We start from the raw sequence: 23,730 nt of genomic DNA on the forward strand, positions 1-23,730 counted from the left end.
GCAAGTGCTGGTTAAGGCCCAAAGTGACACGGTGTCCCAAACTCAAGCCTTCAAATCCATCCCTCATTTGTTTAAATTCAAACCAAATATTTGGCCTCAGTTTTCTAGGCTGGATGGAAAAGAGATTGCAAATTATGACTAGAAGAAGTAAGTGCATTAGTCTTTTTTTCCCCCCTCTAGAGCAGCTATTACAGTAAGGACTTTGACTAGAGTAAAGCAGAGTAATACAGAAAAAAAGAAAAGCAATATTGATCTCTCACCAAAGAGAGATATAACACCACAGAGAAAAACGGGTAGACAGCACAGCACCAAGAAGACATTACTTTTGTTCTTACTTGAAGACAATAACAAAGTCAATTTAATTATAGCCACTCCCCAGCAACCCACCCCATTTCCCTGCCTCATCCACCCCCATGCCCACACCCCCATCCCACAGCTAGACAGAATTTGCTTCAGGACAGAGCAAGTTAGCAGCATGAAGTGGAAATGTTGGTGAGATGAAAAGGTGAAGTCTCAGAAAGAACGAGTTTTTCTGCAAACACATACTTGAGTGTTAGTTGAAGTTGGTTTTTATCTCTTTTGCTTCCTAGCTGCTGATCATGAGCTGGATGGGGAGTTTCAGGGCTTCTACCTGGACAGCCCTGTAGGCTGGAGAGTCAAGGTGCAAAGCAGCACAGGTGAACCCCCTTTATCCCGGGCATGGGGCAGTCTAATTGCAGCATCCATCACCCCAGTGACTGTCAAGGCCAATCTGGCAGATGTGGCTGGGGCCATGGGCCCTTCTCTCTGGGAGCATCCCTTCACGACACTGCAGGCTTTCTGAAAGAGGATGGCCTCAGAGAAGACAGCAAAGTACTTCCTTCCTTGACAAGCTCCAAGTCTCCTCCTTCTGAGGCTTCCACACACATGCCATATTACCTAGATTCCCGGGAGCCAGAGATTTAAGTAATGCCAGGCTAGTAGCTGTCCAGTTAGAGCAAGCCTGCTTCTGTTCCGTGAAGCTCCAATGCGAGCATTTGGTGCATCACCCACATCATCCCAGCTCTGCTCCAAAGAGACAGCAAAATTTGCTTGTGAGGCCCTCTCTGCAAAGGGGTCCTTCTTCTTGACAATGGCAAGGGTTCCTATTCCTGCAATTGCTGTCCTTTCCCTGACCCAGGGTGCACGTGACCTCTACAGACACCATTCATAGGCTGGTCCACACAAGCATGACCAAAGAGTCCAGAAGATATGGACCCGTGACATGGTAAGGTCTCTTTCTCTCATCTATATTGTAATCTATAGATCCCTGTTGAGTTCAAGTTGCCATTTAATATGGGAGACTGCCACTGAGAAATAAAATTTTGCAGAAGCAGATATGCTTGCTAAGCTCCTGGGAAGAAAAACATTTCATAGGGAAGAAATCCTACTGTATTTACGTATGTGTGTATGCATGTATGTATTAAATAGTAGAAATTATTGACTTTGGAGGTATTAAAGTTTACCAGCTGCCTCAACGCACTAAATGTTTTCCTCCTCACTGTGAGCTGGCTCTATGACTGTCTTAGTCTTTCCCTAAGAAGTTCTTTGTGCTTTGATGAGAGGAGAGACCACATTCAGACAGCATGTGGAAAACTCTGGACCCCCAAATTCACTCATCTCTGCCTTTTCCATGAAAACGTGGGAAAAAAAGGAAATGCAACTTTGAGGACTCTTATTAACCCTCAGCACAGGGAGGGTTCCGTCTAGGGGGTGACTAACCAGCCTAGTTTGTCTGAGATTGAAAAGTTTCCTAAATGTGGGACTTTTGGTGCTAAAACCAGGGTGTTGGTCACCCTAATCCTATGTGGAGTCTGACCATCCTTCTCACCATTTCTGGGGACAGAGAGAAGAGGGAGGGCTAATGAGTTCTTCCCTCATGGATGAAATGGGTGAGAAGGAGGCAACTGTGGCTTCTGAGATCACTTGGGAAGGAAGGAGGGGCCAACAGCCCAAGTAGAAAGGCAAGGAGAACTGGTGAGGTTAGAAACTTACAGCACATCTTTATCTTGTAGTTCATGTTACGTACGCTCCCAACCATCCCCCACATTGCCTGTTCCCTAGGCTTCCCTATAAGGATCAGCAATTAACCCTTTCAGTAGGGTTTTTATCAGCAGCCAAAAGAAAGGCAACTGAAAAACCTCAGAGTCTCAACCTGAGGGTATAATTCACCCCAACATAAAGTCATTTGTTGGTAGCTTTGACATTAGGGAAGCATCTCCTTAGGAGATTGGAGGAAATGAGATACTGGAAAAGGTGTAGAAAAATGGTAGCCCAGGAACTTCACAGGCAGAAGGCCAGTGAAGTTGCCCAAGAAAGTAAGCCCCTAAAAGGTGTCTTGTAGGAGCAACTGAGTTTCCCTCCCAAAATCTGAATTGTAGGACAATTCTCAATCGACATTCCCGGTAAAGGTGTAGGTCCTTTCCCCATTGTCACGGAAGGGGAGTGAATCAAGATTTACTTCAAATGACCTCACAGCCAGTATGCCAATGAGAAAATGTCATCTTTAAACACACACACACACACACACACACACACACACACACACACACACACACACACACACACACACACACACCAGACCAGCTGTAAAGATGCCTTCTGGTAATGGATCCAAACCAAAACCTAAGCAGAGTTTCCAAAGTCTATCCCCAAGAAAAAAAGAAAAATATTCAGGTCTATGAACCAAAAAACACTGATGCTTCACTTGTCAAAATTCAGTTCTTCTGGACAGACATCTTGGCACTACTATCAACCTAATCTCATTATAAGGGCCTTGATTAATTCACCCACCAATGCAAGTCCAGAGGAAGATGGCCAGAATGGAGAGGAAATTGGAGCTGTTGAGTTCAGAGAAAAGACTTAAAAGGGTGGGTAGGCGGCAGATCATTGTCTTCCAATATTTAAGGGCTCTCAGTGGAAGAAGGGGCCAACTGCTTGTTCCCAGATGCAACTAGAGCAGAGACAACTTTGTGTTCCAACAAAGGAAAGACCTTCCTTATAACTAAAGCTTCTCCACAATAGAAGGAACTGCATTAGGAGGTAGTGAGCTCCTATCCCTGGAGGTGTACAAGCAAAGACTGACCAACTTCCAGGGACGCTATGGAGGATGCTGCTCCTGTGTTGGCTGGGAGCCTGCATCTGACGGTGCCTGAAGTCCCTCTCAAGTCTGAGATCCTCCATGCTCTGGCCTTGGATCCTGTCCAACCCTGTCATCCATGTACCTTTCCTGGGCCCTTGGTCCTACTGCCCCACGCCTCACTGGTGGTGATGAGAGTCAGGAGAGATGCCAGGGTATCCTGTTCATGCAGACATGAATGGGGATGAACGGCTTAGTTGTGAGCCACGTCCTCAGTCAGAAGAATGATTCCAGGGATTCTGGGTCATTGTGTATGGGCAGTGTCTCGAGTTCCTGGTGATGTCCACTGTGCAGAACTGTGTACCTAGGAAGGATGGAAAGAAAGCTTGAGAGTTTGACAGGCATCCTTCAGATGCGCCGAAGACAGCACTCCCACCACTCTTGACTTCCTTTCTGCTGCACACTTCTGAGAGCATGGCGAGGTGGGGCCAGGCAGGGGCTGGTACTTCACCAAGAGGGAAGCCCAAATAACAGCATCTGAACTGTTTATTTTAAAGGTGAGGAACTGAAGTCCTGAGGAAAGGGGTACATGGAGGGTGAGAGGCAGAGCTGGGATTGGTACCCAGATTTATTTCCCCACAACAAAGCCTGGGGCTCTCGTGTTACTCATCAAAATGAACCCTATGTACCGCTTCAAGCAGTATCTAAATATGCTAAGTTCCCAAGGGATGGCTCTGGGTTCAGCAATACCCAAGCTCTAACTGAGATTAGTAAACCACTCAGAGCCTGAAAGACAATGTAGCTCTATTTGTTAGTTGGATTCCTTTTGGTGACATCTGGGATAGTAAACTGCTTAGATGAATCCAACCGCAAGTTGACTCTAAGCATCGGAGTGAAATTTACTACTTGACAAGTGTTTATTAGTTTTCTGCAGTATCACACGGTTACACTCAATATGTTAACTGCATTTGAATCAATCTCAATTGCAAGTGGGTCCTGTCATCAGTAACCCAGTTTCCAGCATCTGGCAGTTATTCTTATGACATTGTACAGTTTAGGAGCTCTATTACCTCTCATTCCCAAGGCCAGTGTAAAGCCCATTCAGTAAAACAAATAAAAGAACACATACCACTTACTTGGCATCATATGTTGACAACCAACTTGTGGGTGGTTTCTCAAGAATTATATTGATGCTTTCCTTTGAATTATAATAATTTATTGCTCACTCATGTTGGCTGGTTGGTATATACAAGGCACCAGGTACTAAACTCTCTCCACGCATTACCTTATGTAATCTGCATGACAGTCCCATGAGATGGTTATTATGTTTATTTTTCATTTAAGCAAAATAACACATAGCTTCAGTGACTTGCCCAAAGGAGTACAGGTAACATGTGAAGATACAGCCAATCAAACCTGGTCTATCTGAGGCCAACACCCACATGCTTAACTGGTTCGCACACAAGCCACGGAGTAGGTATAAATTTAAAACAGTGAGTCTTAACCGGAACAATCTGGAGGCACTTTTGGTTGTCATGGCAGGGGCAATGCTACTGGCATCTAGTGGGTAGAGACTAAGGATGCTGCTAAATATTGTTCAATACACAGCACAGACTCGCACAACAAAGAATTATCTGGCCACAAATGTCCATAGTGCCCTGATCTAGAATAAAAAGTCCTCCTAGCTGGATAGAAGCAGGTGTTAGCTGAGGAACACAAAGTGAAGGGCATGAGTCTGCTCTCACAGAACTGTCACTGCGGTGCTGCTAAGATAGAGGTGAGCAGAGGGGATATGACCTGAAGAACCACAAGCACCTGCGAGGTGAGTGTTGAGGAGAAGAATGAAGCGGGAAGGGTTATAGAAAGGGTTGGATCACACAGTCTTCATGAGGGCAGGCCAGGGCAGGGCCCAGTGAGATATGTGAGTAAAGGCTTTAGGGAGGTCAGCATTCCAGCTATTGAGTCATAATCTCTCAGCCTCAACACCACCCTTCCAAGTTTGGCTTTGTGCTTCTGCAAAGCAAATGTTGGCTTGTCGGCTAGCTCCTATCAGGCTCCTCCAGCTGGAAGAGGCTGGAAGCCTGGAAGGAGGAGAGGGACCTTTTGCTCCTCCTGTGAGCTTGCCACCTGCTCCTGCTTCTCGTGAGCATCACCCCAGCCACGCCTCGTCCGCCCAGCAGCGGCGATGCCTTGCAGTTGCCTTGCAGTAGCAGCGGAAGGTCTTGTTTACAGTCTTTCCAACTCTTGCATAACCAGCTTCACGGCAGCCCCTCAGAGACAGTGCCTCCTCCTCAGAGGTCAAGTTTCTGCTCTGTGGGATCCCTCTAAGTCTCTACATATTTTCAGTTATTCCCTTTGTTCCCTCAGCCCTAGAGGGAGCAGTTGCTTCCTACAGTTGCTACCTCCATATACACTATTAAAATATTGTTTAAATAGCTGGTGTGGTTTCTGTCTTCTGTCTGGATCCTGTGAGATATAATGAAGAATGGAGGCATGTGCATATCTGGGAGAAGAACATTCTAGGCAGAGGGAACAGCAACTGCAAAGGGCTTCAGGCTAGATCCTGTCTGGAACGTCTGAAGAAAAGCAAGGATGCTGGGCGCCAAGGAAGAAGGAGTGAGGGGCGGAATGGAAGGGGTTGAGAGCTGAGGTCAGTGAGGTAGCCGGGGCCAGAGCGTTGGGGTGGAGGAGCCACGGCTGGCAGATCCCGATAAGGCTTTGACTTTTCCTACATGTGAAAGGTTTGAGCAGCGCCCTGACATGATCTGAAATGACTTCTTAGCAGGCTCTCTCTGGTTGCTCTACTGAGAGTAGATGGAATGGAGGTGGGGTGAACACAGGGAGACCAGTTAGGAGGTTACAGCAATAATCCAGGTGACAGAGTAGTTTGCTGTTATACTTAATACCAGAAGGTTTAGCCTTTACAACTCTTCTCAGACTCTGTCACGTGTGTTGGTGTTTCCCTTGCCTTGGCTCACCAACTGGATGCTGTGTTATGCAGCATAGTGATGAAAACTATGACTTGAGTCAGACAGACCTCATTCCCAAACCAGGCTCTACCACTAAACCAGCTCTGTGATATTTAGCAAGTTATTCAATCTCTCTATGCCTCATTTTCCTCCAGTGTAACTGAGAGTGATAATACCGACCTCACGGTACTGGTGTATGGACCAAATTGCATCATGTACGAAAAACACTAGCACAGGGTCTGCCACAAAGTAGAATCTCAAAATACTGAAACTGAAATTATTCTATTTACTTCTTTCCCTCAATACCTCATTTACTTATGAGCATACAATAATGACAAGAATTATATATGCACAGCAGTTTACTGTTTAAAAACATTTTCCTCCTTTATTTCCTTTATAGGTAAAACCTAAAAGAACTCAAGATGTAGAAGGTTCCCAGATCTTGTCTTTTTCCCTTATCAGAATCACAAGAGCTCTTTTGGAAAGCATGTGTACCAAAACAGCACTAACTGATTTTCCCACCCATGACTTTATTTATAAGTAGCTCTTCAGGCCAGGCAAGGTAGGCAATAAGACCAATATTATACAGAGGAGAAAAGTGAGAGTCAGCTCAGTTAAGTGAGTACTGAGCATCATGGTAAGGGAGTGGCAGAGCCTGGCCAGGACCACAGTCAGATGCTTGCCTGTTGCTCTTGCCCCTGAATGGCATTGCTTAATGACTTAAATACAGGTCTTCAAAAAAGGGCTCAGAACCAAACACCCCTGTGAAATGGGGCTGTACTGCAGTATCTGAAAATCATACACCGCTCATTTTATGAAGGAATTAGGATATATGCCAGGCATGATTTTTGGTAATTACATACATGACTTCATTTATATCATTTACTTTTCACAACCCTAAGTGGTAGCAACTATACTGGGACCTCCCTTACAGATGAGAAAACTGAGGCTCAGAGAAATCAAGCAGCAATTTATGTAAGGTCACAGTGTCCATGATGCCCACACTCTTAACCTCAAAACACACTCCTGAACCTTTGCCCTGTTCACGGCCAATAAGCCACGTTCACTGGCAATCAATCAAGTCCACATGAAGAGGGTGTCCTGGTTGAGGTAGCTTTTGGTATTTCTGATCATATGAGAAGATATACTGCCATGGAATCAGGCACACCTCTACAGAAGCCTTGAACACGTCTCTCCTGAGTATCTATGTCTCATGTGCTAGTAAGTGAATTGTTCAGAATAACAAGTGGAGGCTCCCTTTCTCCAGAGTTCAGTGGAAAGGCAGCAGCTCTCGTTCCATAGGAGGGTGAGCAGACAGGCGTGTGTTCTGTTACAACCTTTGGATGGTCCTCTCACCGTGGTGGGTGAGGCACCCAGAAAGGAGGAGCGGGTCTGAGATTTCCTTGGCAGGACTCTAGCAGAGGGCAGTGTGTCTCACATGGAGTCTGGCCTGCAGAGGTTGTCCCAAATCTCATGAGATGTATTTTTAATTTGGTATTTTCACTTTGATAGTAAATAAACAATCTGAGCAGATTTGGGATGAACTAGAAGCCACCTTATGAACTCATACTGCCTTGGGAATTCAGAGTTTGAATTGCATTCAGGTCCACATGATGTTGTGGTGACAACGAATGACTTGGTGCAGTGTTTCTCTAACAAGGGTACATGAAAGTACATGATACTGCAGAACAGCATTCAAATCCTGACTCTACCATTTACTAGTTGTGTGACCTAATCAAGTAGATTAGTTCTACCTACCTCACAGCTTTGTTGGGACGATAAAATGAACATCTATAAAGAGCTTAGCAAAGGTCTGGACATGTAGTGGGTGCAGAAATCTTCACTGGTAAGGAAACCAAGGTGCAAAAAATGTGACTTTCCCAGGGTCAGAGAAGGAGTTATGTATGGAATGGTTAAGAGTATAGGCTCTTGGGCTTCCCTGGTGGCGCAGTGGTTGAGGGCCCGCCTGCCGATGCAGGGGACGCGGGTTCGTGCCCCGGTCCGGGAGGATCCCACATGCCGCGGAGCGGCTGGGCCCGTGGGCCATGGCCACTGAGCCTGTGCTCCGCGGCGGGAGAGGCCACAACAGTGAGAGGCCTGCGTAACGCCAAAAAAAAAAAGAGTATAGGCTCTTGAGTCAGAATGGCCGGGTTAAATCCTACCTCTGGCACTGACTAGCTCTGTGAACTATTCAAAATGTTGTGGGTTGTTGTGGGCATTCAGTGAAATAACACACATAAAATGCTTATTAGAACAGTGACAGCCAGCTAGTAAGCACTCTATAAATGTTTATGAGAACTGTTGCTATTTGATGACAGAGGTAAGACTTGAACACATGCTTGATTGCTGATTCAGTGCAGAAATCCATTCTTTAATAATCAAATGTTTGTTCACTTAGTCATTGATCACAGGGCTGAAAGAAACCTTCAAGATGGTTTTACAGACAAAGAAACAGCCCCAGAGAGAGACAGTCATCTGTTCCGAGTGGCAAAAGTCTCTCAGCTCTGTTTGGTGTAATATCTTACTTGCAATCTTGCAGCTGCACTGGGGAAAGCAGACCCCAGATGTGTGGGTGTACCTGGGCAGTTCCAAGTCCAGATGAAAAAACCCAACTGCTGTTTCCCAAGCAACAGCAAGGCAGGAGGCAGCTTCCTTCAAGCTGGGTTGCTTTCCCTCTTTACATTAATTTACTCAAGCATGACTGAAGCCACATTAGGTTTGGTAACTACCTGAGGCTACAATTCATTCACTGAGCAATTAGCATCACACTTAGAGCAGCCTGGATGAGGAAATTAGTCGCATAATAATAGCCCCCTCTGCCTGCCCAGCCTAGTATTATAAGGAAATGATTAGACTTTATTACACATCATCCCGGCCCTACCCCGCATGGCATTGCTCATATGGAGGCGACTGCAAGATGTTTTAATTATTAAAACGCAAGGTGCATGAGTTTAAAGAGATTCAACCCTAAGACAGAGTTTCACAAAAGCCAGGGCCCCATTACCCGGAAACAAAGATCTCATCTTGGGTGTTTTTTGATGTTCAGGGAGAAGTGAGACTTTCAAATCTTAGGCATTTATTCATTCAGCCACTTATTTGTTTAAAAATATATTTTGAGTGCCTACCACTGTGTCGAGCCCTGGAGGTAACAGGGCGGTGAGGAAAATCTACAGTCCCTGTCTTCGAGGAGCTCACAGTGTAGTGCGGGAGACCCACAGTGAGATGGAAAATCGCAGGCCTGAGAAGTGTTAGGGATGAGAGGTATTTGGCGGTGCTGTGAGAACATGTCATAGGGGATGTGGCCGAGGTTAGTGTGTCAGGGTAGCGTGACTGAGGAAGTGAGGGAGATGAGAACTGAAAGATGGGTAGAGGTTAAATGGGTAAAGAGGAGGAAGATGTTGGCAAAAGGGCCAGCAAGAGTAAAAGACCATGGTCCTGAGGGCAGGTGTGCCTTGTGAGAGTAGAACAGGGCGAGCATCACTTCAAGAGGAGAGTGAAGACTCAGAGACTCACCCTGCTAAGGGCTGTTATGCTCATCTTAAGAGCAGTGGGAAGCTGGCCAAGGTAATGAGAATGGATTCATGAGGACTTCATGTTTTGGAAGAACATTTTAGCTGTGGTGTGTAGAATGGGCAGAGGTGAGGTTGGAGTGGGAGCCTGGAGGCAAATCAGGAGCTATCTTAGCTTCCTATTGCTTCTATAACAAATTACCACAAACTTATTAGCTTAAAAGAGTGCAAATTTATTATCTTACAGTTATGGAGGTCAGAAGGTCAAAATGGGTCTCAATGGGCTAAAATCAAGGTGTTGGGCAGAGCTGCATTCTTTCTGGAAGTTCTAGGGGAGAATGTCATTCCTTGCCTTTTCCAGCTTCTAGAGGCTGCCCACATACCTTTGTTCATGGCCTCACTGCTCTAACCTCTGCTTCCACCATCACATCTCCTTCTCTGACTCTGACCCTCCTGCTTCTTTATTACAAGGATGCCTGCGATTACAGTGGGCCCACCCAGATAACCCAGGATAATCTCCCCATCTCAATACTTGTAGCTTAATCACATCTACAAAGTACCTTTTGCCACCTAAGGTAATACATTCATAGATTTTGGGGATTAGGATGTGGATCTCTTTGGATATTATTTTGCCTGACACAGGTGATTTTCTTTTCTTTTCTTTTCTTAAGATGGAATATGCTAATTTTAATTTAACACTGTTATTATGCTTAGAGTAATTTTTTTTTGGCAGTGTGGACTGGCTCTCTTTATTTTTATTTTTAAAAATTTTTATTGTTAATTTACAATGTTGTGTTAGTTTCAGGTGTACAGTAAAGTGAATCAGTTACACATACATCACAGGTGATTTTCAAGGTGCCTAGAGATGTTAGTGACTCAGAGATGGGGGATGGTAGCAGTGGAGGTGTTGAGAAACAGTCAGATTCAGGATATATCTTGAAGATAGAGCTGACAGGACCCACTGATGCATTGGACATGGGGGCAATGAGGGCTTTCAAGGTACGGCATGGGCTAGGCAAGGTACAGAGGCAGGAAAGAGCTTGGAGTGACGTTTGCGGAATGGTGAATGTTCTAAGAGTGTATTCTACGTGGTGAGGATGGGGGTTCTGGGAGATGAGGCTTAAAGGAGGTAGAGGCCCCATGACCAAGGGTCTTAAAAGCTAGGCTCAGGAGGTTAGGCTGAGTCTTTAGGTAATGGAGAGTGAAATGAACACTGGCTGCACTGTGGGGAATAACTGGGATGACTGGGACACTGAGACCAGTGTGGAGCCTCATTCCTCCAGAAGGGAAAAGACAGGTCTAAAGCACAAGTAGGAGCAGTGGGCAGGAGGAAAGAGAAGGACCTTGCAGACGGTGATGGGCAGGACACGCTCACTGATTCCACTGACCATGAAGGGTGTCCAGTCTGAGTTTAGCCTGCAGACCTAAGTGGATGCTGATGTCATTCATTATGGAGCCCTCAACCCCCCTGAGACTTTTCTTCTCCAGGAGAAACACCTCCAGTCCTTCAGGATTCCTCGTAGACCAGGGTTCCTATTCTCCCTAGGCTCCCTGGTTGTTCTACTCTGGACTAGCTTATCTCTGTCATTAGAAAACAGATATTCTTGTTAACAGTTAAGGGATTCTGGCCTCAGGTCCTCTCTTTGATTATCAGCGGAGCCAGGAACAAAATCCACACCTATGATTCAGCTGTTTGTTTTTACACAGACATTTATAGTGATTCCAAAACAGGGAATGCTTCCTTTAACTGTGTTCCTCTCTTGGCCTCCCTACCCCATGCCATCACCGGCTCACAATCTCTTACATGTGCTTCTTCACCATAGGACACAGCTGTGGCAGTGCTCCCCAGCCCTTGTCTTCCATAATCTAAGGACCGGTCCCCACCCCTGCAGGAGGCTCTACCTCCTGGCCATAGCAGAGTCCAAAGTTACTCTGCTTCTACCTCCAGGAAATATGTGACTGGGGACTTGGAGATATTATCAGGGTCTTAGTGCTTGAACTGAGAATGGGAAGGGCTGCCTGGGGGAGCCAGGTTTGACCCATGTGTTCATAGAATCAGACAAAGTTGATCCAGAAAGAGAAAAGAATGAAGTTGATGTACAGTGAAAAATAGACAAGAGATTATGGTCTCAGAGAGGTGGAAAGAGGAACACTAATCCCTAAAAGCACCCATATTCCTTATTTGTCACCATGAAAGCCAGTAAATTTCCTGCTCTGGGGATCCATGAGATATCTCTGTATCTTTCCAATAAATCTCCCTTTGTTTTTCTTCAGGAAGCATGAATGGGCTTAGAGCCTGTGGTAGGCACTGTGAGTTATTTACTTTAAAGCATGTGCCCACACACTCTTCTTTCTTTCTAATAGAGCCTGTCTCCTAGTACAGGCAAAAACACCAGATGCTTGACAGCTAAGGGTTTGGCCTCTGATCTTCTGATCGATGACCTGAAGGTCTGCTAGGGGAATCTGATGGACAATGTTTTCCTCCTGAATAAAAGACAAGTATGATAAGAGTCTGCCTTATCTTCTAGCATTTGGTTGTGGTTATGTGAGGAGGATACAATGTTTGGAGCTGTTGCAACTAGTTTGTGACCATGAGAGTATCATCCAGAACGAAAACTAACAGGCTGAAAAGAGCAGAGGAAAAGCATTTGGGTCCTCCACAGTGTTACTGAATTGCTGAATTAACCAATCCTAAAACTACCAAACTCTACCAAACCAAGCTTTCTATCTTGTAAATGGATAATCTTATTTTTTAAAGTTAATTTTAGTTAGGCATTCTAGTGCTTATAGGCCAAAGTATTCTAAATGACATAACACCCACGATCCCTGTCTTCCACGTCTACTATGACTCCCCACATTCTGCCACATCCAAATCCTACCCACCCTTTAAGACCCATTCCAGAAGCCTTCTACACCATCCATGAGCATTTACTGTTGATAGGAACACAAATTATCTGCTAATGTGAGGTGCCTGATTGGACATATGTCTGGCCTCCTGACACTCCTGGAAGGCAGAGCCCATATCTTATTATATGATAAGAAGAAACAATCTTTCAGCCCTGTACTTTTATTTTTATTTATTTATTTTTAAAAATAAATTTATTTATTTATTTTGGGCTGTGCTGGGTCTTTGTTGTTGTGTGTGGGCTTTCTCTAGTTGCTGCAAGTGGGGGCTACTCTTCGTTGCAGTGCGCGGGCTTCTCATTGTGGTGGCTTTTCTTGTTGCGGAGCATGGGCTCTAGGCATGCGGGTTTCAGTAGTTGCGGCTCGTGGGCTCAGTAGTTGTGGCTTGTGGGCTCTGGAGTGCAGGCTCAGTAGTTGTGGCGCATGGGCTTAGCTGCTCCGCAGCATGTGGGATCTCCCCAGACCAGGGCTCGAACCCGTGTCCCCTGCATTGGCAGGCGGATTCTTAACCACTGCGCCACCAGGGAAGTCCCAGCCCTGTACTTTTAAAATGTTATTGCATTTAATACTTACAATGAGTCTATGATGTCAGCACTTATTTTATATATCTCCATTTCATAGATGAGGAAACTGAAACTCAGAGAGGTTATAAGATTTGCCAGAGGTCACTCAGCTAGCAACGGCAAAGCCAGGATTCAAACCCAGGCATGCTAGAATCCTGAGCCCTTTTTGCTATTAGTACTTCCCAGCCTTATTCTTTTTAATACTTGCTACATAGCTCACAACACCTCACATATAGTGCAGAATATCATAGAATCTATAGAAATATTTACTGAATGGATTACAGAATGAGACAATGCTCCCCCACATTGCCTGGGACTTATACTGATTACAAAGTATGTTGGCAACTATTCTCTCATTGACCTTCATGATAGCCCTGTGTGTCACACCACTCAGGTTATCTCTGCATTTGTGATGTCGCTTTCTATTCTTCTGGGGGACAGTGTGGGGGGAGATGTAACCTCCCACACCTCCACACATCCCTCTTTTAGAAAAAGCCCTGCTGTGGGTATTTCTGGTTCTCAATCTTTCCATGAGAAGGAGACTGAGAAAGCTATCCTAGCACAAAACTTACATCATGGGTTGGGTCATTGCCATGGAAACCCCCTGGCAAAGAAGCTAGGAGTCTGTGGATACAAAAGGAATATTTTTCAACTGGTATAGGATGGGAAGGCGTTACAAACTGAATTTTTTTTTATCTCTCCCCAAATTCATATGTTAAAGTCCTAAACCCAAATATGATGGTATTTGGAGATGGGGCCTTTGGGAGGTAATTAGGTTTAGATGAGGTCATAAGGGTGGGGCATCCATGATGGGATTAGAGCCCTTATAAGAAGAGGAAAAAAGAACTGAGTCCTCTTTCTCCACCCTCACTGCCATGCTCTCTCTGTCTCTGTCTTTCTATCTCTCTCTCTGTCATGTGAGGACAGTGACAAGGCATCTGTCTGCAAGACAGGAAGAGGATTCTCACTGGGAACCAAATTTGCCTCCACCTCGATCTTGGATTCCCCAGCCTCCCAAACTGTGAGAAATAAATGTCTGATGTTTAATCTACTTGGTCTATGGTATTTTGTTATAGCAGACTGAGCAGACTAATACAGGAGATCTCAAGGAGTCAAAGAAAGAATATGGATGGAGAGAGCAGGAAACAACAGTATAGATTGTGGAGATAGGACTTTTTTGCCATTAGTCATTAACTCAGGAAAACCTAAGGCATCAAGAGAAAATGAACTAGCAGAGGGGCACGTGCATGTATGTGTTTCTGTGAATCTTACTAGCAACACTGCATTTACCTAAAGGTCAGGTATCCAGTGACCTTAACTATCCAGAAACCTGCACTGAGGTGTTTTTTTGTTTGTTTGCTTGTTTGTTCTTTTTAAAGGTCTCTGAGTAATCAGAGTAGTTGTCCCAAAGGTGTGGACTTTCTTTGTAGTCTTCCTCATTTTTCACTCGGAGAATATTTAAACTTAGTTTGCATACAACTCTAGAAAGCTTGGTTATTCCACACACAGCAGAGGAGAGACTGGAAACTAGGATGGGAAGGGAAATACGTAACGCTAGTGGTAGATAAACTGATTGCAGGAAAAAATGATAGCTGACATGTGCAAAGAGAAAAGAAGGTCATAAGAAGGTCAACAAAATCAACATAGCAAAGCCAACCAGGGCCATATAGGGCAGAGGAAAATATTTCAAACATCCCTCAAGGCCATTACTGTACTGTAAAATAACTTAATAATGGAAATTCAAAATAATGACTTTGAACAAAGTTACTCAAAATCTGATTTGATACTAGGGGAATCCAAATAAAGTCTGTAGTTCACTTAATAGTATTGGATAAATGTTACTTTTCTAGCTTTTGATAAATGTTCCATAGTTATGTAAAACGTTAGCATTGGGGGAAGCTGTGTGAAAGGTATATAGGCACGCTATGTACTATCTCTGTATTATTTTTCTATAGATATAAAAGTGTTTCAAAGTAAAAGATTTCTTAAAAAACTGAAAAAAATCAGTTTAGTCACAATCATTTGTTTGAGAAAGTTGGAGTTCACCACTCATAGCCAAGGAGATACAGGATGAATTGGGGTCTGGGATAACCCAGGTGAGCCTCTGAGGACCACGATAACACTGGATGAATTCAGCTCGGTCAAGTACTCATCTCCCAGAGGGCTTGGGAAGGCTATGCTCCCAGAACAGGGAAGAAGCCCCAAACAAAATTTAAAATTAGGGAATAGAAAATAAAATAAAGCTCTCAAACCATGCAAACCTTTGGCCTTCAGATCAATAGCAATCAAGGTCCAGAAGGAACTCTCTTGGCATGGCAGGCTTCTGCCAACAACCGTGATATTTCTAGGATATATGATGTGTCCACTGGACTCAACCTAGTCCAGTGAGGACAGAAGAATAAGCAGAAACCAAGGGCATTTTGTAGGAAGAAGTGAAGGGACAGATGCAGGCAGACTCACAACACAGACAGTGACAGACTTACAGAGCACAATCAGAGCTAGACAGGAAATGGTCTATTGCAGAAGAGCAGGAGGAAGCTGGAGAGAGAGGAACAGCCACTTTTAGTTGAAACAGAAAACAGCCACAGATGAGGAAGAGCCAAGCAGAAGTTGGCAAAGAAGAAAAGAAAGAAAACACACAGGTTAGTGGACTGGTGATCTTAGCCCAAGCAAGCATTCTACTAGGCTCAGAGTGCCTTTAGGGGAGGATAAGGAGGGGAGTATAATTATTGCACAACATGGTTATGCCACACTGTACCTCTGGAAAGCACTTTTATAGCTAGAATCTCATTTGAGTCACACAAACACTTGGGAGGTTTACAGTGCAGGTTACTACCTTAATTTACCAAGGCACAAAACAAGCACAGAGAGGAAAGTTATTTGTCCAAGGGCACCCAATAGTTAGCATCTAAGGCAGAACAAAAGCCAAGTGTTCTAAATTACCTTTCATGGTATCATGGCCAAGATATGTACAGAAAGCCACCCTCTTTCCTTCCCCTTCCTCTTCCTCATCATTAGCCAGGCCCCATCCTTACATGAATCATCCCATATAATAGTCCCATATACAATATCCCCATATATAATATTCCACCAACCTTGTGAGGTAGGTACTAGTAACCCTCATTTCCTAATGTGGAACCTGAGGCTAAGTAAATGCAGTGTGACCAAAATAATCTAGTTAGTAAGAGGGAAAACCGTGACTCGAACTCAAAGCCCTCTGACTCAGAAGCACACACCTTTAAACTGAGCATCTTGGCCTCAGAGCCTCCCTTCTAAAGGCTAGAGCAACCTTTTCCCCACCCCCATCCTCCCTAGCCCCCAGATTCTGGACCAGGCGAGCAACAAAGCTCTTCTCGAGCTCTGGGTCCCATTCCAAGAAGGAAAAGCCATGCATGGCTTCCTCATATTTCCCAGAGATATTGTATTAGGAAACCCCATCCAAATATCCTCTCCATACCTCCAGGGCCCCAGGTTCTAAAAGGCTCTCCCTACTCTGCCCACTTCTTCTCTCGTCAAAACATCAAATTCTACTTCAGATGAGGCAAGAGACCAGACAGAAAACCAGGAACCTGTAGTTAGAATTCTTAAGGGCAATCTGATTAAAATAATTCACCATAAAGTTTAAAAAGCACAGAGCAGGGCTTCCCTGGTGGCGCAGTGGTTGGGAGTCCGCCTGCCGATGCAGGGGACACGGGTTCGTGCCCCGGTCCGGGAAGATCCCACATGCCGCGAAGCGGCTGGGCCCGTGAGCCATGGCCGCTGAGCCTGCGCGTCCGGAGCCTGTGCTCCGCAACGGGAGAAGCCACAGCAGTGAGAGGCCCGCGTACAGCAAAAAAGAAAAAAAGCACAGACCATACCCTCTTTGCCCTTCTTCCCTCTTCTTTAGCTATAACCTCCGATGATATGTCCATGCTGAGGGATCTTTGAGAATGTAGTTGGGTTTGGCCACTTCCTCCTTACAGCCACCTCTGGCCATCTCAATGTTATTCCCTTTCCCTCTTTTAAACAAACATAGCACTTCCTGCTTCTATAATTTATTTGACGATATAAACTGCCTGTGACAGCCCTTACTGTGGCTTGTTAAATACAACTGTATATGCATTTAAGTAGCATGTTTCCAGATAAATTACAAGCCTCTTGTGGGAAGGAACCATAACTTATTCATCTAGCACAGTTATTAATTTTATTGACCATTAGCCAAGCAATGGTGGTTGAGAGTCAAATGTCCAAAATTCTAATCTCAGCTCCATTACTTAGAAGCCTCCCAATCTTGGACCTCCCTATGCCTCAGTTTCCTCCTCTGACATAGAGAGTATAAAAGCAGTACCTCCCTCAGCCACTTATGGTGAGGCATGATCGTATGTGCTCATTATGCCTGGCACGGTGCTCATGAAATATTAGCCAGTACTGTGCTAGTCAAACATTAACTACATGATTACATAGTGATATGGACCCACAACTTTTTCTTCCTTCAACTGGTTCTCTCTAGTCCTTCATTAGCCTGATGACATGCCTTAATATCTTTCACGAATAAGACTCTCTAAACACTCATCCAAACACTATGTCTATTCTATGAAAAGTTTCAATTTCAATAACTCATATGCTGGCATGAAAATTTAAGAAAGAAACTCAGAAACTTTCAGTGGGCTATAAACAATCACAGATTTAAATATCTGGTGTCTGTTTGCATGATATGCTTTCCTGGAAATCAGACAATCGGTACCTGGTCACTCAAACACTAGGAGCCGTGATGCATTCTAGTGCAAGAGGAGCTGAGACCACTCCTTGGCTCTGGGTCTTCCACAGTTCAGTGGTTTCCAGAATCTGTGCGGGGGCTGGGATTACACGTAGGATAATACAAACTATTACAAATAACTAATATTTGGCACATATATGTTAGACCTTCATAATAACTTAATTAAAATTTTAACTACTCTTACATATTTATATATTTCCTTTTAAATGCAAGTAACAACATTGTTTTTCTTGGATATAATCCTTAATGAGTTTAATGAGTGAACTTTTGGGAGTGCAACGTGTAGGTAAGTTATAGACATGTCTGAAATAGTGAGCAATTCTGGGGGGAGAAAAAGCCTTTCCTTATGAAAATCTCAGAAGATATAACTCTTACAAACACTTTTTTTTGCACTGCAATACACTTAAACATGGGGGATGAGATTAAAGTTACACATTGAAGAAACAAGATGAAATTTAAAATATTACTATAAAATAAAAATTTAGATTTTCATAAACTTTATAATTTGTATTAAAGACCTCACTGTCCGTCCCGTCTGTGTCAATCCTGAATAGTTTTCCTGTGACCTCTGGCTGTTTGAATTTTTACTGGCTGGAGTGATCATGTAAGACCTCGCCCAGTTGGAATCTATGTTTTTATATACTGAGATTGTTCCTTAAATTTGTACTGCAGACCACGATCTTACAAAGCCTTTGACAGTCATCATTTTATTTTTTACTCACCACAAACCCAGGAGGTTGGTATTGTGAATGTTTGAATGGAAAGAAGTCACACATCCTTTCCCCTGCCCAGACAATGTAGAAGACCACGCTAACTGATCAGTCTTACCTTTCTTAAATTCAAACACGGTCCAGGCAGAGTCTTGGCCTGGCAGCTTGGGACACAGCTGAGGTAGGTCACACACCCAGGAAACAGCATTGTGCAGGCTGACTTGGCTGTTGTTTGGATGGGGATGTGACAGGCTGGGGATTGGTTGGTGGTTAGCCAACTGCCTGGCAGCAGGTGTTAGGAAAACTCAAAGCCAGAGAAACAAGGCTTGGTGGCAGATAGAGGGAAAAGGTCAGGCAGAGAGCTGAGATCCTAGTTAATGGCTTAGAGTGCTTCAAACACCTGGACAGCTCCTGTCACCTGCTTTGACTAAGAACCCTGGCTTTCCTGATTAGGTCAACCCCTGTTACTTTTGGAGGAAGTCTTTGCTACTAAAAAGGGTCTTATCCACAAATACTGAGTTAATACCTTAAAATCATTTGCCATAGGCTCAGAAGAGAAGCATACATCTGGCCCAAGGTAGGGACCCACAGTTGTGTCCTCCCTGAGCAGGGAGGTCATATCATCCTCTTCCTCAGACTGAGGGCTCTGTGTCTCCTGGACAACAGTTGAGGACCAAGTCTCAGAGCTGTTTCTAAGCAAAGCTTAATGTCATAAACAAAGGCAGCTTCCCCTAGCATGGCAAATCCCTATCTACAAAGTGTTCTTCCATTTATTCTGCCTTATACATCAGGGGCAATGATGAAACTTCTTAAGGGTAATTTTCATTATTTTTGCAGCAATAATATCGGGAAACACAACTTTACATACTGCCCAACAACAGCGTCTATTTGAATCTACTACCTTAAAAAAAATCTGACCTAAAGTTGTTCTAAGGTGAAGCTGATTGGAAATGACTGGGACTCCTTCCATGAGCTAACTTTGAAATATCACCTATTTTTATAGTCATTAACCCACTGTAAGGTTGTACCGCTATGATCTTAACAGCTTGCTTTAACATCACTCTTAGTGCACACTTCGTTCAAATGTGCTTTAGCCTTTGGCCAAAACCAAATAAAATACAGCTCTGATCTGACCACATCAGCTCTGCTGTCAAAAATGTCCTGGCTCCTTACCTCACACTTCCCTACTCCAGGGACCTCTGCTTGTCCCTAGTGGCAGGCTAAGGTCTAGCACATTCTGAAGCCATCTCTGCCCTGGATAGGAACTATTAGAAGGGATCTGGCTGCTGTTGATGAATTTCACTCTGCAGCATTAACAATGAGGTCCTGCAGGGGCGTTGTGTTTGTTTGGTCAGGGCTTTTTCCATTAGGCTTGGTCATCAGCAGTTGGCTGGTTACAAATGCAGTCCTAAGATCGAATGGCTGGAATCCAATTATCCCAGCTTCCTGTCTGTAGAGCCCTGCCAGGGAAGAACACAGTTGTGTTTGCCTGCCTTGTCAGGCTCCCAGGACTCAAAGTATATCATTTGGAGAAAACTAACAAACAACAGATCTCCAGATGCTTTGATGGAGTGGCAACATGGTGTGGAAAGAGGATGCACTGGTCCAGAACGCAAAATCTAGCACTATTCCATATTCTGCCTCTTCCGGGCTCAGTGTCTACCTCTTCACTTCTTTGAGCTTCTGCTTCTCATTTATTAGTGGGAGATCATAACACCAACCACTGGGCTATTGGGAGCTTTTTAATGAGATGATGTATGTGAAAGAGCTCTGAAAACTATAATGATTATGGTGATGATGATAATAATAACAAGGTTAACTGACATTTACTGAGTGCCTATCATGAGAAATGCACCCTAGTGGGTGTTTAATAGACACCATCTCATTTAATACCCACAAACATCTTTTGAAAAATTGGTGATGATGGTAATAATGATATTAATAACAATAGCTAACATTTCTTAAGTGTTTACTATATACCAGCCTCCAGCGTCAGCATTTTATGCATGTTAACATAAATAATCATTACATCATGTGAAATAGGTACTATTATCACCTCTAATTGACATATGAGAAAAATTGGATACAGCAGTTGGGTAATCTGCTCAAGATCAAGCTGGTGGCAAGAGGGCACAAGGATTCAAACATAGGCATTCTGGTTCTAGAACAGAAGTTGGCAAACTTTTTCTATAAAAGGCTAGATGTAAGAATTTTAGATTTGGGGCCCACATGCCATTTCTGTTGCATATTCTTCTTTTTTGTTTTTTTTGGGGGGAGGCTGGTTTAGTTCTCATCGTTGTTGATTTTTTAAACCCCTTTACAAATGTAAAAAACATTCTTATCTCAAGGGTTACACAGAAATAGGCTGACAGCTGGATGTGGCCTATCATAGTTTAATAACCCTTGCTCTAGAGATAATTTCAATTTTACAGATAAGGAAACTAACGCTCAAGTACTTAAGTAATTGAAATCAGGATTTTAATCCAGTTTTGTCTGCTTCCAGAAAGTGTGTCAACCCATACTCTATTGCTTTCATGTATGCTGTTAAAATGTAAGAAATTACCACTGAGTTAGGGATGCTATACTCATCCCAGTCAATTTCCAAAGAGAATAGGTTTTTCTTATTCGAACAGATTTGGGAACAAGATAACAGTTGAGATTTAGCAGACCCAATGCCTAGTACAGTGCCTGACGCATAGTAGGCATGTCATATATCTCTATTGAGTGAAAGAATTCTGATTTCTGATTAGATTCAGTGATTAACCAAGATCTCAGCCATTTGCTCAAACTCTCTAGACCTTGTGTTTGAGTCTGTAAATGAAGGCAATGACATATTCCTTTATCTAGCTCATAGGGAATCTATAACAATTTATGAGATAATTTCCATAGAACTATTTGGAGAAAAGATATTATGTAAAGAAATATGATCTCCACAATGAATTGTTCTATTGACAGCAATGGCACTTGGAGACTCTATTTATGACTTCGAAATAAATATATCACTAGCCAGAAACAGTACAATAGGGACAAGTCTGTGACTTCATCAAGTTAATATTGTTGTATCCACCAATACAATCTCATAATAAAGCAGGGATTTTAATTTTAACCTTGGGTTTTTAGTTCAGGGAATAAGTGAACTTCTTGGAAATGTATTCAAAATTCTGTCCAGATTTCTAGGGGGAAGGCCATAGATTTTATCAGACTCTCAAAGAGTTTTATTATACCCTAAATGTTAGAACTACAATAAAATTGCTGCAGTGTAGTCTGCACGTGATGAGGAAAAGGGAAAGATAAAACTTGCCAGTGTGTAGTGATCAGTGCTAGGTTTTCCAGATACCCCTGTCAGTATGATGCTTTGCTATACTCTCAAGATACCCACTTAGGATCCTAAAGCAGCTCACCAGTTCCCCACTGGCACAGGAGTATGGGTCTACAATCCAACCAGAAGATTAATCAACCTGTCTAAGCTGGGTGCAGTGACAAACACTCAGGGTAACCAGCAGGGTAAAAGCAGCTACAAAATGCAGCAACAGGGTCTTTTCCAGTTTTATCTTTACCCCTAAGATCAGGCCCACAGAGACTGTCATAACAAGGCTTTTTTTTTTTTTTTTTTTCATTACTAGCACCTAGCACAATGCCTGGTACATAATGGGTGTTTAATAAAAATTTATCTGAATGAAGATTAGGATAATAATGATATTGATAAAAATTATTCCTTACATTCCTGGTATGCTTAATAAGATTGTGTCATTCCATTATTTCTATCTCAAGTATACAGTCTATATGGACTCATTTGTCTTTGTCAATTAGAGGGTGTTTTTTACTTTGTACTGTTTATTGTTGGTGATGGTTTTATGCTGAGATAGCTAGTTTAGATGCTTCTCTTTTGTTTGAGAGCCTGAGAGCATCCTTCCTTGGAGACTATGGTTGTTGCCCCAGGGAATTAGGTTCTGTGGGCCTAGACCAGGGTGGGCTGGATTAGGCTTCACAGACGAGGCAGCCCATGAACTAGGCCTTGGCTTTTAATGGCAAGTGGTGAGAGAGAAGCACAGTGGGCTGCTGCTGCAGAGCAGGGAGAAATCACATATGGACCTAACAGTTGGAAAAGGAAGTGATGCTTGGCTCATTTTTACTCATTCCACTCTGAGTTGGGCATTGTGTTATGGGTGTGGACAATATATGGATGAGCAACTGGGACCCACTTTAAGTTTTTGAGTAGAGCTGTTGAATATGGAAACTTTTCAGCGTATAGAACATTTCAGGGGGGTGTTATTTATTTTTTCTTTCCGTTAGTTGTTTTGTGTATATGTGTGATTTTAAAACTAGATTAACCTATACAGATGTAAAAGGAAAAGAATCAGAAGATAAAGGTAGTTATCTAGTGTAAGGTGATGGGGAACAAGCTCTAAGAGGCGGCAGTGAAACTGGGAGAAAAGACTAGATTTAAGTCTTTTCAAAGGAAGATAATTTGGAGACTAAATTTAAGCATAAAAGGTAAAGAAATCAGAGACGACTTCCCACCTGGAATACTAGAATAATAATAATAATACTTTGCATTTGTTGCCCAGTGCTATACATTTTAGAATACTGTGTCTTAATTAACCTCACTGGACTTACCACTTTTTGCCTGGCTTTCTAGTTTTTGTGACTATATCTTTTCTTGACTACTAATGCAGAAGCCATCAAAGGCCAAAGGAAAAAATTTGATTTATTTATCTCTCCTCTAGCAGCACAAAAACCTTTGTCAAGTGAATAAATAAAGTTTGGTATCTGTGAGGGGGGCTAGGGCATTTGTTTCATGAGAAATTTGAGACCCAGAGGGGAAGTGACTTTCCAGAAGTCACCCAGCTGGTGAGGGACGCAAGGCGGAATCAGAATCCATGCTTTTTTTTTCCCCATTATACAGGCTATCACAAGTGAAACCATCAGTTGCAAAGGAAGGTTTAAATAGCAAATAAATGCCAGAAAATTAGAAAATAAATAGAGACTGCTCTCCACTGAGAGGGCTACTATTAGATGAGACAGAATTCTGGAATGACTTTGGCTTTTACTTTTATAAGCTCAATGTTTCCGGAAGGCTCTGCATTGAGGAGAGGAGATGCAGTAAAAAGGGTAAGCCTGATAAAACCACTCTTTCCTGGTTCCTTCCACTGACTCACATCCCCTTGACCAACTGCCCACTCTCTGGCTGGCTGGTACAAGAGGTCCACCAGAAATGGTGC

The 23,730-nt window shown here is 43.4% G+C and overlaps 1 protein-coding gene across 1 annotated transcript in view; it reads right to left on the bottom strand.

Moving 5' to 3' along the window:
• Positions 1-3,373: 3,373 nt before the first annotated feature.
• HTR4 (5-hydroxytryptamine receptor 4) overlaps positions 3,374-23,730 on the bottom strand; it is a 338,048-nt gene continuing 317,691 nt past the window's right edge. The window contains exon 9 of the mRNA XM_028493352.2: positions 3,374-3,461. Within this exon, the coding sequence (XP_028349153.1) occupies positions 3,374-3,461 (88 nt within the window). The remainder of the gene's footprint in view (positions 3,462-23,730) is intronic.

Source organism: Physeter macrocephalus, chromosome 8 (genome assembly GCF_002837175.3).
Source record: "Physeter macrocephalus isolate SW-GA chromosome 8, ASM283717v5, whole genome shotgun sequence".
Classification (NCBI taxonomy): Eukaryota; Metazoa; Chordata; class Mammalia; order Artiodactyla; family Physeteridae; genus Physeter; species Physeter macrocephalus.